Source organism: Seriola dumerili, unplaced genomic scaffold (genome assembly GCF_002260705.1).
Source record: "Seriola dumerili isolate Sdu_G_001 unplaced genomic scaffold, Sdu_1.0 BDQW01000432.1, whole genome shotgun sequence".
NCBI lineage: Eukaryota > Metazoa > Chordata > Actinopteri > Carangiformes > Carangidae > Seriola > Seriola dumerili.
This window is the reverse complement of record NW_019174687.1, coordinates 3,881,618-3,898,513: the sequence shown is the minus strand read 5'-3', so window position 1 is coordinate 3,898,513 and position 16,896 is coordinate 3,881,618. Positions and strand designations below refer to the sequence as shown.

Genomic DNA, 16,896 nt, shown 5'->3' with positions numbered 1-16,896 from the left:
TTTTAAAATTACAGGCAGAAAACAATTGTATGCTTTCTCGTTTGTACTGAGAATTACCAGCTACTGTAGTGTGGACAGATTGTATGAGAACAAAAAAACAGCCTAATTCAAAAGTTGTTTAACAGCCATGTTTATGTCTTGCCAATAACATAAAAGCACAAAACGCCAAACTTACACAGGGATATTATAAAAGTAATTTAAGGTTGTTTTTGAGATTGTTTTATCAAAACACCACCACAGACCTTCTGTTCCTGGATAAAACCAGGTCTGGCTTTTTCCTCCTCTTCCCTTCAGCAGCTCTTTTTCCGCTGCAAACATGAACATACCATCGTGTGACCCAAAAACACTGAATGATACCAAAAATAAGATGTTATTTACTGGTTTAATGTTATAACATTTATTATTAGGGTTTCTGTCTGGGACGCAACTTCTTAAACAACTTTTAATTCGGTGTTACCGGTCACTTCTTGAATTGTTGAGGACCACTGTCCATATCGGCAAAAAAAAACAGACCAACAACAGAGCCGCATTACATAAAAATCCTCTCGGCTTTTCTGCCGTCTCAGACGTACGTTACCGTCGGTAGTTTTGTTGCATTGAAGAAACAAATTCCATCACTTTAAATTACACTGTAAAAATTTACCAGCTGCTCATTCTGCGGGTCGATTATGAAATTCCCCCGAAGAAATCAAATATGTCATGGGAAGGTCATTGTTGGTGTAATTTACTTTACCCATTAGCATGAAAAACACAGTAAACTAATTTTTTTGGATGAATTTAGTTAATGGTCTCCCCCCGTTCCACATGAGCTAGTTAGCCGCTGTTAGCTACCTCCTGGCTGTATCCAGCGCCCGTTTCATGCTCCGTAGGAGCCTGCAGCTTCGAGTCTTCAAATGTCAACCTCTTCGGGCGCTTCATCGTCACTGGACGAGCATTAAAGTGAAATTTTCCTTCGTTTTTCGTTATTCGCCGTCCTTTGACTGTGAAGTTGTTTTCCCCTAACGTTGTTTCTTCGCCATGTTTTGTTGTGACGTTCAAAAAGATGGGGACTTCTGGGAACATCTTGCCCTCTTATGGCGGAGAGGAGGATCACAATTAAATAATATCAAGTAATTTAAAATTTTTTATTTTCTAAATTAAAGCAATTATTTAACTTTGTAAACTTTTTAATACCGTAGGGTTTAATATATTTGTCATTGCTACACTTTATATTGACTTGGCTTTTATTTTGATCTTTTTAAAATGGGGTCTCTTATTTTGAAATGGTAGACAACAAAGCAAAGCCATCAAGACATTTTTATTAGCACTTTTTGTCAGCACCACCAACATTTCTAGAGATTTAAAAAGTGCATAGAAATTATAAATAACTATATATCAAAGCGAAAACACATAAAATTAATATAAAAAAATATATGATAATAAAATCTCTGTAGTTCCATTTAAATTCTGGCTTTTGTGTGAAAGGACATCCGAAAACCTTCAGCTAATTCTAGAGAGCTATTGTGGGCCGGCAGGTGCAGCCCGCGTCGCGATAAACAACTACGGGCTAGCTAACGGACTCTCCTTGTTCATGCCACGTTCTGTGTTTGTGGTTTCTGGCCGGAGGCATCAGTTTCTCGGCCTCCCCAGGGGTAATATCACTAAGGCGGCGGGCCCTGCCTCGCCCCGCTGCCAGTTGAGTGCAGGTGCTGGTGCTTACGGACCACAAGGCACCGGGAGGAACAACCCTGCAGCCGTTCCTACCGGGACGGGCCTGTTTAACCAGAGGATCCGAATCCTGCAACAGCACAAAAGACAAACAACACCCCTTCAGAAGTAAGATCCTCTCCTAAACGATTTGTTTTTAATATCAGCCTATTGCACCGCAGGGTAAAAATTATATCGTAAATAAATAATAAAATTGTATTATCGCTGCAGTGATATACATTTCTCAACAATTATCTTTTATTTGAATATCACAGTATTGTAGTATTGTTTACACAAGTGATAATATTTTTCAGAAAAATATCTCCACTCCTTTAACCCTCCCCCAGTAAATACAGTAAATTGAAATTGCATAAAAAGGAACCAAATTATACATGGATGGAATTACAAAAAATTCAATTTAAATAAACATTACAAATACAATAAACCAAACAAAACAGATAAAAAAGTACATTTACTATTATAATAAATGATCACCAATACTAGCTAACCAGACATGCACATTTATTTTTATTAAAGAGTTTCATTAGTAAGGCTTTACTTGATGTTTAAATGTTAAATGTTACTTATAACAGGCTTTAAAATTCATAGTAATAAGCCCGTAATATCAACAAAAAACTAGTCAAAAGGTTTGAATTTTTGTGTTCTGATTTGTAAAGCAGTGTTTGTTGTAAAATCTAGTAGGCACGTAGCTATCTTAAAACTGTATATTAATTCACATAAAAACAAATTATAAATGATAGGAATAAAACAAAAAATCAATAAGTACAATAAAATAATCTACAAATAAATGTTAACAATAAATATAAGACGCATTTTCTAATAAGCCGCCTTTTAAAGACATACTTTTTAAATAATTATTACATTAATTAATGAACAATAATTAAATTTAACAGCTGGAGGTCGAATTCAATGTTCAACACGATGATGTGTTTAATCCACCTGTTGGACCCCCAAGAAAGCCAAAAAAAGATATAAGCTAACATGCAGGCTTGTGAATGAAATCCTGTGTCCACATGTATTTTTTTTCAGTTCCATTGTTCTTATACAATACAAACAGTCATACGGGGGAACACCCTCATTTGGATAAGAAAAAAACCTTCACCCAAAAAAAAGGGCCTGCACTCTCTTTGGTCTCACCTTGCTTTCAGGTTTTTGAGTACATCTACCTGTACCAGAGCTGTGATGTTCCAGATTTGGTACCAGAAGACCAAAGGACTGCTCAAAAAAGATCGCGCTACGGAGCACATCCCTATTGACCACCTCCCGAAAACTCCACCTTCGAGGACGTTTTACTTCACGGAGGCCCTGGAACAATTTGGAGGTTCCAGGAGTGGTCCAGACAGGAAGCCGCCTGTCACGGAGTAGTCGGGTTTTTTAACGCACACCTGTGGCGTCTTCCAGTCACAATGCTTGGCCTTTTATAATACAGAGAAAACATCAAACAAGAGATGCAGACGATTTGGAACTTAGTGTTCCTTTAGCAACTTTTAGCAACAATAACATGTTTGGGATTAAAAGGTGGTTGGTGTGCTCCAACTTAGTACTGCATGTAGAGCATGTTCCTAAGGTAATTAATCTCACTTATTCTTTTACTGTATGGCTGCCTGCTGCCATAAGAATGTTTAATTTCTCATTTGGGCTATTTAATTATTATCATTATTATTATTATTTATTATATAATTCTTAATATATTTATCTATTATTATTTATTACTTATTATTTTGTTAAATTATAACCAGGCATTGCTCGGAGAATAATATGCTCCTTTATCCTGTCGATTGTAGTACCAGTAAAAAGCCAATAATATGCTGGCTGTTGATCTAATTTACGAAATGAAGAAAAAACTTTCCAAGGGACTTTCAGTGCTGAGTATACCTTTCTCCCCTGGCTTGGCAACCTGCCAACGGAAACCATTCTAGGTAAAAAACTCGAAACAGGAGAGGAAACATTCCGAGTTACGATTTTACGAAGTTAACCAGTGTGCCAAACCCCATCCTGAAGGAAATTAAATTGATCCTGGCAACAAAGAGTTGGCATGTGTCCTGGTTTCCAAAATTGTTACTAGTCTTCAGTTTATTGGTTTTGGGTCTCTTCTGTCTTATTAGTCAATTGTGTAATGAAGAGTCGGAGTAAAAAATTCCACTGACCTCAAATGGTATCTAGCTTTCCAAACATATTGTTTTGTCTTCCAACCTTGTTCTAATCTTTAAGATATCTGTTCCATTCGTATCTCTCCTCTATTCTTCCAAACCACTGGAGGTGAATGATATTTAACAATTTTCTTCGACATCACTCAAAACGCTTATGAACCTGGCTGGGCAAAAACATTTTTAATATGGTTTCATTTTTAAGATCGTAAAAAATTTTAAAGTTCAAAAACTTACACATAAAAGGAAAACAAATAAACCTGCTCTATGAGTAGATGGATACTATATAGAAGTAAAAAAAAGAGGTGTTCTAAGTTTGTGTAATGATCTGCCTTCTTTAATCGCCCATTCTGATCCATTTTTAAATAAACCAAGTGTTGTCATATTTTCAATACTTACTGCAGCTCCTTTCACAAATAAACAAACCATTCCACAGAAAGGGGTTTTCCTCTTTCATTGCCCAATTTTAAAAAAAACTGATTATAAGGGAGCAAAGCTGTTGTTTAGAAAACAACCTCGAGTTCTACGAGTGCATTACAATGTCTGCTCCTCCCTCCCCAATCTGAGACATGGTGGGTGTTACCCAACCCTGAAGGGACTGCTATCCAGTGACAGTAGACATTTACACAGGAACAGAGCAGCGTCACACCTCCACCCGCTCTTCAAACCTTCCAGCGGGCAATCAGTGATCCGAGTGTCTTTCACCCCCACCCAGCACCTGTCATTCAGCCCGCCTGAAGATGGCGAGTCCCACCTGCTTAGCCCTTGACAGGGCCTCAACTTTGACCTTAGATTTACTAACAGCTTTTCAGGCTGAGTCTGAACATTCACCCTTTCAATCCCTAAATTTTTCACTTTCCTGTAGATACCAAATAGTTTAGCCAACTTTGTATGAAAGCCATTATTAAAGATTTTCAACACACCCTACAAACCCATTGTCATTGTTGTGTTCATTCCACTTACAGGCATAATGTCCCACGACTGTTAACGTTGGCAACTGTAAATCTGGGCCGCAGTAGATTAGTTTGCATGCCAGTAATGTAACATTTCCATTGGAACTCTATTTTTTCTCCACTTAAGAATTCGGGGACAATTAAAAGTTAAAAAATTGTTACTGGGTAAATTTAATTTGCATTACATCGTTAAGGAGAAGGAAGGTGATTTTCGGACAACAGCCTTGTTATAGAATTGTGTTTTTTTGCTTAATTGCGAAATACTGTTTGTTAGTCTAGTGGATTCCTGCTAACTGCAAAACCTAACCAAACTAGCTTCCACGAGAAAGTTGGTACAATGGTTATGATTACTAAAGTGATTACTTTATCTATGATAAAAAAGTAACTTTTAGTGACGTATTTCAGACTAATGATAACCTTTCAAGCTACCCAAAAAGTAGGCTGTACTAAGCAAAACTCATGGTTTCAAGTAAACATTGTGACAATACCTCTGGCGAAAGGCATTGGTTAATTGTCTTAAAGGCTCAGGGCACATGGGAGGTTGATTAAATCCAAATCTTTCGGTTCAAAGAACGTAAGTTAGCGCTCATCAAACTATGAAGATATGAAGTTATAAATATCCAAAACAGCCTATTTGCGTTTGTAAGGTATTTTTAGGACTCAGCCAATATTTCCCAGGACGTGCAGCGGGTCTGTATTTGCAGGTGTAATAAGACGGTTTGCACACAGCAGGGCGTAGAAAACTTTTTTCCAAACATGTCATGAAGGCTAAACCAAAAAAAGACTACATTTAGAATTTCACGCTTTTCAAGTGCAAACAAATAAGTGAAAAAAAATTACTTGCTTTGTCTTTTTATTTTTTCTACAAAATACTACAACAACATGGAATTATTATTTTTAAACCAGTAATTACCCATAGTCTTTGATATTTATTTTAGAACAGGTCTTATAGGCTTATTTGCATCACTGATACTGATGGATTGCTGATTATGAGATTTCTTGCCTAAGTCTTCGCACTGTTTTGGTTTCATTTCAAAACAAAACTAAAAATATTATTATCTCAATGTATGAACTAGATTTTTCGGGTCATCCAAAGTCCATTCTCAAAACTTTAATTTGCAAAGGTCAAATGATTTCCCTGTGAACACTGTACTGTTGGATTATTCATTTGCAGTGCAAGTATAGTTAGGAGTATGTTGATATTGTTGTCGAAGACTTTCTTCAAAATAAGTGAAAACAATAATTTGATTTAATTTTCCATCCTTTTGCAGCAGAATATAATTTCATGTTTTTTCCCTTTACTCGTCATTTGGAACATTATTTGATCATAAAAACATTAAAACAAACCTTAAAAAAGACGTGTATTTAAAATTATCTAACAGTTTTAATTTGATTATTCTGGAAATCTCACAACCATCTCTAAACCCAGAGATAACCAGAGTCTAAAGAGGTAAAAAGGCTAACAACACATTATCAGCGCTTCCTCTTCCTGGAACAAAGCTAAAGACTAAAAACCCTCCCTCTCTTCTCAATCACAGCAGCTTTACTCTGTTCTATATTTTCCTTGTCCCTCCTCTCAAATCACAGACCCTCAGTCAGCAATATTTATAAGCAAATACATAATATTATCAAATGAGGAGCAGATTTATAGTAAATAAAACAAAGTTTAATCCACACGTTGCTGATCCTATATGAATGAGACATCCCCTAATATTTCTGGCTCTCAAACACACGCCAGCTCCCACTTTTCCATGTTTTCCTTTTCCTCCCCTTCAGATCACAGTTGAAGTGGTACACACAACCAATTGCAAGAGCTGACAGCCCCCTTCACTGCAGAGCCACTTGTTGTTCAGATTCAGAGCTAAACTAGCTTCAGTCTAAGAATTGAATAACTCAGACAGTCGTTGCGACTGAGAGGCTAACATGCACAAAGGATCAGCTGAACTGCGGAAATTATTCTGCTGTTACATCGTCTGATCTACTGAAATCCGTGACTATTCCTGTGGACACAGCTACGCATCAGCTGTATTAAAAGCTTCTGGATGAAGGAATGAGAAGAAAATCCACAGCTGCCTCAGTGTAGCAGACCTTCCACCAATACCTGCCTGGTGAAAAACACCATGTTTGCTGTTTTAGTGGAGAGCTGAAGAAAGATGGACTCCAAGTCTCCGCTTATCACTCTATGTACCTGAAATGGCTCTGTGATTTCTGCCACCTGGGAGAAACGGAAAGCGTCAAGTCTTGTTGATTTGTCTTGGCCTCTTACTGTGAGAAACAACCTTGCACCTCATTATGATGTAGCTCATTAAAGAAACACAACCTGTGGAGCCCTCCAACAAGTCCAGGAGAAACATCTCTCTCGTCAATGATAAGGTGATAGATATTCTTACGCATGATCAGCACTATCTCTTATCTCTCTCTGTGTATGAACATAAGCCACGAACAGTCTCACTCCAGCAGAAAATGACTAGAGAGCAAGAGAGCTCCAGCTGAGCACAACAAATCAGCAGAAATCCAGACAGAGACAAAGATTAGAAGGTGCTTCTAACAGAGAGTTGGAGGACTATCAATGGCTCTGATGATAAAGCAGTGAAGGACATGAGAAGATCTTCACTAACTGATTCGATTCTTTGTCCATGAGAAAGAAGCTCTAGTGAAGCAGCAGATCAGATCCCAGCAGAAAACTGAAGTGAGTCGAGTCAAGAGCTTCACGGAGAACTGGAGCAGGAGATCACTGACTGAAGAAAACGCTGAGCTGAAGCAGCTACTCACACACAGAGATCACTAAACCAGTTCTAACACACTACCCCATCACTTCACACTCAGTGATCTACCAGACGCATCCAGCATCACTTATCCTACCTCTGCAGCTACGTTCTTGAGGATGTGACTAGCAGCTGTGTCACAACTCAGAGATAAACTACAGAGCATTACTGAGGACCAGACAAAATCTCACTGACAGTGACTTGAAGTGGATGTTCAACTGTCACAACCAAGCCCTAGGACCCAGTGAACCCTTCCTTAATACACATTCACAGAAATCACATGCAATCCAAACCACTAGCAAATACATATCTGTATTACTAGGAACAGAAAAGCAACAAGTAATGATATCCTAACAACCATCTTATTCTAGTCACCCACACAGGTTTCCACTTCAGTGCAGGTCCTAGAGTAAAAGAAATCTTGACTGGCGTTGTTTACTGAAGGATGATGGAGAGGAGGGAGTTATTAGCAGCTTGCATACAAGAATATCCCAGCAGAGCAGGGAGTGAATCTCGTATTTGGACAAAATGACCCAAAAATTTTTTCTTTTACGTTTCTTTAAACAATCTATCTAGCTAAATCCGCTTCTATTATTGAGCATTAAATTGTAACCACAGTTATTACACTGTATAATATATCAGAACTCCATTCTCAGTCCTCGGTCCTCCAGAGTAGATTTACCGGATCACAGAGCAGTCGTTTTCCTTCTACAATGTTTCTAAACATGACTCTCCTCCACAGAGTCCAGACCACATTCATTCCAGCCTCTCTATGCTGGACCTTTGCTTTCTTCTCTTTTGTCTATGACACATCAGCTAGTTGTGTAAAAACTCAAATAGACAAAGTCATTAAGGTCAGTTGGTTTAAATCTAGTATTTCAGTTCATCAGTTGATTATATCTCCATCATTGTTGCTAAAAAGCTCATGCTTGTTGTGTTCTGCAGACAGAGATCCACCTGTCCAATCAAACATTAGGGTGGTACTTTGACTCTTCTCATCTTATTGTTCTGAGTGATGTTTGAGTTCTTTAGGTGGATGCTGGCAGTCATGAGTGATATCACTGCTCGATGATTTTCTTTACCTAAACTAACATTCTCACACATTAAAATATCAAAACTCTCTGTGCTCTGAATGTTTGTTGAATATTTGTGATTGACTGTATTTGTAGGTTTGATGTATTCATCTTCCACTGCATTGACCTAAACAGAGAAATCACCAGACCTTTCCTTTAATCCACAGATATTTCTTACTTTTGGAGAAGACATAAAATTTATAATCTACATTTACCAATTATGTGTTTGTCAGATTGAATGTGTTTTGTTGTTCAAATCAACTCTACAAATAGGTCGATGAGCGTTTACTAAAACATTTATCACTCTGATACCTATAAAATAAATGATGGAGATTCATTTATTTTATTTTCCATCATCTGGATTCAGGTAACACAAACTGATTGTGTAGGATGAAAGTGCAATCAATGTTCATCGAAAATCACTGAATAAGAGTCACCTATTACAGACTTTACTGAGTCAGTCGTGGACAAATCTAAAGCTCACATCATGAACAGATATCACTTCATCCACACAAATCCCAGTTGTTTCACCTGAAATCTAAGCAGATGAAATAAAGAAATAATGAATTCATCTCCTCCATTATTATTAATCTTATGCATAAATTACCAGTTTTATAAAACGCTCATCACCTTATTTTGTAAGTTATCTTGAACAACAACAACAACATTCCATCTGAACAAAAAACCACAATAAATGTAATGTAATATAAATTTAATATCTTTCCAAAGTATAGAACAACAAATATCTTATCCATAACAGTAACGTCTGGTTTATTCTCTGTTTAGGCCATGCAGTGGAAGAAACAACAACATACAAATACATCAACAACAAATAGTCAACAACATCATTCAGAGCACCAGAAGAGTTATATTTCATGTGGATGAAATGTCATTAGGTAAAGACAAAATATCCTGGCATACTATCCTCCAGACTCCAGCTCCACCTTAAAGAAATCTTCAATACATCAACACCAACAATAGATGAGAAGACGGTCAACGAGTACCACCCATACATGTTTATTGACAGTGACTCTGTGCAGTGCAGAAACACAAACAGCAATGAGCCTATTAGCAACAATTGATGGAGATATAAATCAACTGATGAACTGAAGATACAGATTTTACACCACTAGCACCTTAAATACCCTTCTGTCTATTGAGCTTCACACAAAAACTCAGCTGCTGTGTCCCTAGACACAAAAGAGAAGAAACGCCCAAAGATCCAGCATAGAAGAGGCTGAATGACTTGCTGACTCTGTGGAGGAATCAGGTTTAGTAAACATTGTAGAAGACAGAAACCTGCTCTTTGATCCAGGTACACGCCTAACTCTGGAGGACCGAGGACCTGAGACTGAGTTCTGATATTATACTATACAAAAATGTTAACTTTCGTTACACTTAATGCCCTAAGATTGTAGTTTTGTCCACAATACAATTCACTCCCTAGACCTCCTCTGAACTATTCTGTATTTGCAACCATGCACATGCAACATACCTCCTCTCACAACTCCACCTCTCCAGTAACAACGTCCAGTCAAACTTTCTTTATCAGGGACCTGCAACATGACAGTGAACCTGTCTGGGTGACTAGATAAGACTGTTGTTGTCTCATTACTGTGCTTTTCGTTTCCCTGCAATAATAACGATATGTATTTCCTGTGTTTGATTTCAGTGTGATTTCCTGTGAATGTTTCTAAGAAGTCAGCTCCTGAGTCCTTGGGCTCTGTTGTGAGACAGTAAACATACCACCTTCATCACTGTCCCAGTGAGATGTTTTGCTTGTCCATGTGTCTACTCAGAAGTCCTGTAATAGCTTATCTCTTGGCTTGTACACACTGCTGTCACACCTCAAGTACTCAGAGACGGGATATTGATGACTGGATGAGTCTGTAGATCACTGAGTCGTGACATTGAGGGTAGTGTGTAGAAACTGGTTTTTTTAATCCTCTGTGTGTGAGAGCTGCTTCAGACTCACGTCTTTCCTCTTCAGACTCAGTTGATCTGACTCTGCTCCCAGCTTCTCCTGAAAGCCTTGATCGGACTCATTCAGTTTTCCTGCGGTGGATCGGATCTGCTGCTTCACATCAGAGCTCTTGCTTCCATGAGACGATATCCAGCTTAGTGAGATCTTCTCTACTATCCTCCACCTTATCAGCAGAGCCATGGATAGCCTACCAACCTCACTGTTGAAGCACTTTCAAATCTTTGTCTCTAGTCCTGATTACTCTGCTGCATCTTTGTTATGTCGCCTCAGCTGCGAGCTCTCTCCCTTGCCTCTCCATCCTTTTCTGCTGCAGCTGAGACTTGTCGTGGCCTTTATAGTTCATCCACAGAGGCAGATCATAACAGTAATACACTGCTGCATCAGTACGGCAGAATATCTTCATACCTCAATCATACTGATGAGCAGATGTTCTCCTTGGCTTCTGAGCTCACCAGTTGTGTTTCTGAATGGAGCTACATCAATGAGCTGCAAGGTTTTCTCACATAAGAGGCCAACACTCAACAAGACTGACACTTCATTTTTCTCCAGTGCAAAATCACATGCCACAATTTATGGCCAGCTCAGTAGCAGTTGCATCAGCAGGACACCTGGAGTCCAGTCTTCCTTCAGCTCCTCCACTCTAAAAACGCACATGGTGTTTTCTCACCAGACAGCTTCTTAGTTGAAAGTCTGCCTTTTACACGAGCAGCGTGGATTTTGCTTCGCTCATTGCCGTCTCTTCATCCAAAGCTTTATTAATACACATGCCTAGTAGCTGATTGCCACAGGAATTCACCGGATCCTTCTAGTAGATCCCAGACAGATGTAACCCAGCACAATACATTTCCCATAAACCCCAGCTGAATCCTCTTCCTGTGCCATTTCAACCTCTCATATCTAGTCAACGACTGTCTGAGTCTTCAATTCTGTAGACTCCGACAACTATTTGACTCTATCCATGAACAAACAGTATCTCCTGTCAGTGAACGCACCTTCAGCTCTTGCACTTCTTGTTCACCCCATCTTCAAACTTAGATCTGAAGGGAGGGAACAAGAAATACGATGGACAAAGTGGAGCTGGCTGTGTTGAAGAGGCAAAACTAGGCAGTCCCTCATTCCACTAAGAGGCGATTCACAACTCTGATTTAAACTTTTGTCTATTACTATTAAATACCGCTCCTCATTTTATAATACTTTATGTATCTTGCTTTTAAATTACTATCGCAGCGCACATAGTGGTCTGCTGATTTGCAAAGCAGGAACAAGGAAACTATATGAACAAGTAAAAGCCTGCTGTGTTAGAAAGAAGAGGATCTATTAGTCTTTGCCTTTGTCTTCCAGAAAGAGACCTCCATCGCCTGATATGTTGTTTCCCTTTTTACCACCTCTTTAAACTCTTGGATATCTGGCGTTAGAGAAAATGTATGTATTTCCAGAATAGGAATCAATCTACTGTATACTTTTATACACGTTTTAGTCTTGTTTAAATTTTTATATATATCCAATAATTCAAATACAGTTAAAACGAAACAACCAGTAATAATCCTGCTGCACAATATGATGAAATTATCAAATACTTGTTTCACTTAATCTTACTAAAGTCCCTCGACAACAAATACAACATCAATATTCACTGCTCAACTGAATTCCCACCACTACCGTTCGAAATCAATTTACTTCATTAAGTTTACCGATGGACTTTGTGACCCCAATAAATCTTATGTAATACATTGAGTTATATATATATATTTTTAGGTGTTGTGTTGATAAACTGAACCAACAGACATCAGACCTTTAGACAGATACATTACTCATCATAATCAGCAAAATCCAGTGATGAATAGCTAAATAAAGACCTTTCTAAAAAATCTCAACACATGGGTAATTAACTGCGGTCATAATACTCACTCGTTACTGATATATTCGCTGTGGTTTCTATGTGAAGTCGTTCGTATGTAAAAAGAGATAAAAGTTCGACATAGCATTATAATTTTCTTCACTTTCTTTCCACTTGAAAGGTGAAATCACTAATCGTATCTTTCTCCTGTTTGAAGCACTCATGACATGTTGGAAATAGTTTCTACCCCCCGTGCTGTGTGCAAACCCGCTCTATTACACCCTCAAACAAGACCACTTGCACGTCGGAAAAAATGAGCTGGATCTACAAATACACTACAAAGCATAAATGGCTGTGAATTTTAACTTCATATCTTTTCATGTTTATGATGGCACTTCACGTCTTTGACGCCCAAACGATCTTGGATAAATCAGACCTCCATGTCACGAGGCTTAAGAAATAACCAATCGCTCCGATCAGCTATGTAGTACACATGGTTCACTGAAACCCAAGTAGTTGGCATGTAAGCTAGTTGTGTAGCCTTGAAGGTTATCTTAGTGAAAATAAACGTCACTTGAAAAGTTACTTTTTTATCATGATAATTTGTAATCATTTAAGTAATCAAACAGATTCTGGTACAACTTTCTGTTTGAGCTAGCTTTTAGGTGCAGTTAAAGCAGGAATCTACTAACCTGACAACAGTTTTTCGCAAATTAGCAGCAAAATAAACAAACAATTCTATAAAAGGCTGTGGTCCGAAAATCACTTCTCCTTCATTACTACTGTAATTGCAATAAATTTACCCTATATACATATTTAATTTATCTCCGAATTCTTAGTGGAAAAATCATGAGTCCAATGGAATCGTACATTATCCATGCAAACAAATTCCGACGTGCCAATTTTACACGTTGCAAACGTTAACAGCTCGGGTGACATTATGCCCTGTAATGCAAAGTGATGACAACAATGACAATGTTTCTAGGGTGTGAAATCTTAATTAACCTCTCACTAACAGTGTAACTATTGTGTATCTACAGTCGAGTAGTGAATTAGGATTGAAGGGTGATTTCAGACACATCACCTGAAGAAAGTGCTCGTTTAAAAGTATCTAAGGTCACAAAGTTGAGGCCTGGCAGGGCCCTAGCAAGCACGACTCGGCCATCTCTCAGCGCAGCGAATTGACAGTCTGAGGTGGGAGTTGAAGCATCGGGATCTACTGCATGCCCAGCTGGAGCGTTGAGGCAGAAGCGGTCGGATCAGGTGACGCTGCTGTTCCTGGTGTTATTCTGCCTTGCAAACTGGATAGCAGTCCCTTCAGGGTTAAACACGCCACCCATGTCTCATCTAGTGGAGGTGAGGAGCAGACATCTATGCCGTCAGAATCTCGACGTTTTATTCCACACACAAGCTGCCCTTAAATAAATCAGTTAAATTGGCAAGAAATGTAAGAAACCCTTCTGGATGTTGTTTTTGTGAGGCAGTGCAGTAAGTATTGAATAAGACCCAACCACTTGGTTTTATTTTAAAAAATGGATCAATGGCGTATTTAAAGCATTATTCAATAAACTTACACCCATATTTTTACTCTCTACTTCATTATATCTACTATTAAGAGCAGTTAGTTTCTTTTGTGTAAGTTTTGAGATTAAAATTACTTTCTTCATAAAATGAATCCATATGAAAAACTGTTTGCAGCAGTTCATACGCTTTTTGATGTTGTGAAAAGTTTAAATATCATTCCACCTCCATTGTATCTGAGGACTAGAGGCAGGGATACAATGGGACAGATAATCTTAAATTAGAACAGTGGGAGCCAAAACCAATCTGTACATAGCCTAGATACCATTTAGGTCAGTGGGATTCTTTTTCAGCCGGACTCTTTCATATTACAGATGCATCTAATATAAGACAAAGAACCCAACCAAACACTTGAAGACCTAGACATCTTTGGAAACCATGACAACCATGCCAAACCTTTGTATAGGATTTAGAGGTTCTTCAATGGGTTGCAACTGTAACTCTACAATTCGACTCAGATGTTTCTCTACTGTTCGAGTTTTACCTAGAAATGGGTTCCGTTGGCAGGTTGCAGCCAGGGGAAAGTATCACTCAGAGCCACTGAAAGTGCACTTGAAGTTTTCTCACTTTTCTAAATTTAGGACTCCGTCTCTCATCAAGCCATCATCTATTGGCTCGTTACTGTACTACTAGTCGACAGAGAACTAAAGTACAATATTTACTTCCTCGCAGCCATGCTCGTATCAATATATTAACAATAATAATAATAATAAAAGATAATAATAAAAAATAATAATCACATCTAACCATATAATAATAAATACTAATATGATATGCCAAAATAAAATTAAGACAACATATTGAGGCAGCAAGCAGAACTACAGTAAATAAGTTGAGAGATTAATACCTGACCTACGACATCTCTAACTGCAGTACTTTGGACCACCACCCGCACTCTTACTCCAACAGGTTATTTTGCCTAAATAAGTCTAAAGAAGAGGCACTAGTTCCAAATCTCTGCAATCTGCTTCTTGCATGTTTTTCTCTGTAATTTTATGAATAAATGGCAGCATATTGTACTGAGGCCACAGTGTTGCGTTAAAAAACGACTCACCGCTGACGGGCCGGCTTCCTGTCTGACCTCCTGACCTCCACATTTCCCAGCCCCCGATGAAGTCTGGGCTCGACAGGTGAGTCTGTCGGGATGTCAAAAGATCCCAGCCTCCGTAGCGCGATCTTTGAGCAGTCTTTGTCTCTGTCAATCTGGAACATCACCATGCTTCTGGTACAGGTAGATGACTCAAAAAACCTGAAGCACAGGTGAGCACAAAGGTAGGCTTTTTTTGGGTGGAGTTTTTTTCTTATCAAATCGAGTGTCGTATGCTTGTTTATTCTAAAAGACAATGAACTGAAAAAATAACATGTTGACACCAGGATTCAGTTCACAGCTGCATTAGCTTATTTTTTTCTGGCTCTTTGGGGTCAACAGGTGATAACACATCATCTGACATTGATTCACCTCCAGCTGTTAAATTGTAATTATTTCAGTTAAATTATGTATATTATTTTCAAAAATATGTCTTTAAAAGGTGCCTTATTAGAAAATGATGTCTTTATCATTATTGTTAACATTTATTTGATACAATTTATTATTTTAATGTGTATAGTGTAGATGTAGATGTGTAGATTTTACAAAACCTGGCAACTCAAAGTTTGTTGTTATTACTGGCTTATAACTGATTTATAAAGCTTTAGTAACATTTAACATTTAAACATCAATAAAGCCTTACTGATGAACTCTTAATAAAAATGTTATGTCTGTCTAGCTAGTATTGTGATCATTTATTACATGTAATGTACTTTTTATTGTTTGTGTTTTGTATTTGTATGTTTATTTAAATTATTTTTTTGTATTCCATCCATGTATATTGGTGCCTTTTATGCAATTCAATTTGCTGTATTTACTGGGGGGAGGGGTTAGAAGGGTGGGAGATATTTTCTGAATATTATCACTGTGTCACAATACTACAATACTGTGATATTCAAATAAAGATAATGTTGAGAAATGTATATCACTGCAGGATAATACATTATTATTAGTTTACGATATATTTTACTGCGTGCAACAGGCTGATATTAAAACAAATCGTTTAAGGAGAGAGGATCTTACTTCTGACACGGGGTGTGTTTCTTGTGCTGTTGCAGGATTCGGATCCTCTGGTTCAGGCCGTCGTAGGAAACGGCTGCACGGTTGTTCCTCCCGGTGCTGTGGTCGTACAGCACCCACCTGCCCTCCCACTGCAGCGGGGCGAGGCAGGGCCCGGCCGCCTTAGTGATATTCAGCCTGGGGAGGCCGAGAACTGATGCTCCGGCCAGAACCACAAACAACAGACGGTGCATGACGACAGGAGAGTCCCGTTAGCTAGCCCCGTAGTTGTTATCGCTGACAGCGGGCTGCACCTGCGGCCCACAAGCTCTCTAGAATTAGCTGAAGGTTTTCCGGATGTGCCTTTCACAACAAAAGCACAGATTAAATGGAACTACAGGATTTTATTAGTCATATAATATTTTTTATATTATTTTATTGTGTTCCACTTAATATAGGTATTTGATATTTCTATGCACTTTTTAAATCTCTAGAAATGTTGGTGCTGACAAAAATGCTAAATAAATGTCTTGATGGCTTGCTTTGGTGCTACCATTTCAAAATAAGAAACCCCATTTTAAAAAGATCAAAATAAAAGCCAAGTCAATATAAATGTAGCAAATGACAAATATATTAAACCTACGGTATTAATAAGTTAAAAGTTAAAATAAATTGCTTTAATTTAGAAATAAAAACATTTAAATTACTTGATATTATTTGATTGTGATCCTCCTCTCCGCCACTAGAGGGCAGATGTTCCCAG

The 16,896-nt window shown here is 38.2% G+C and overlaps 1 protein-coding gene across 1 annotated transcript in view; it reads right to left on the bottom strand.

Moving 5' to 3' along the window:
* Positions 1-16,869, bottom strand: part of epdr1 (ependymin related 1) — a 20,732-nt gene extending 3,863 nt beyond the window's left edge. The window contains exons 1-2 of the mRNA XM_022761790.1: positions 16,841-16,869; positions 16,158-16,447 (exon numbers count right to left, since the gene is read on the bottom strand). Coding sequence (XP_022617511.1) covers positions 16,158-16,387 — 230 coding nt within the window. The 5' untranslated portion in view covers positions 16,388-16,447; positions 16,841-16,869. The remainder of the gene's footprint in view (positions 1-16,157; positions 16,448-16,840) is intronic.
* Between the last annotated feature and the right edge of the window lie 27 nt (positions 16,870-16,896).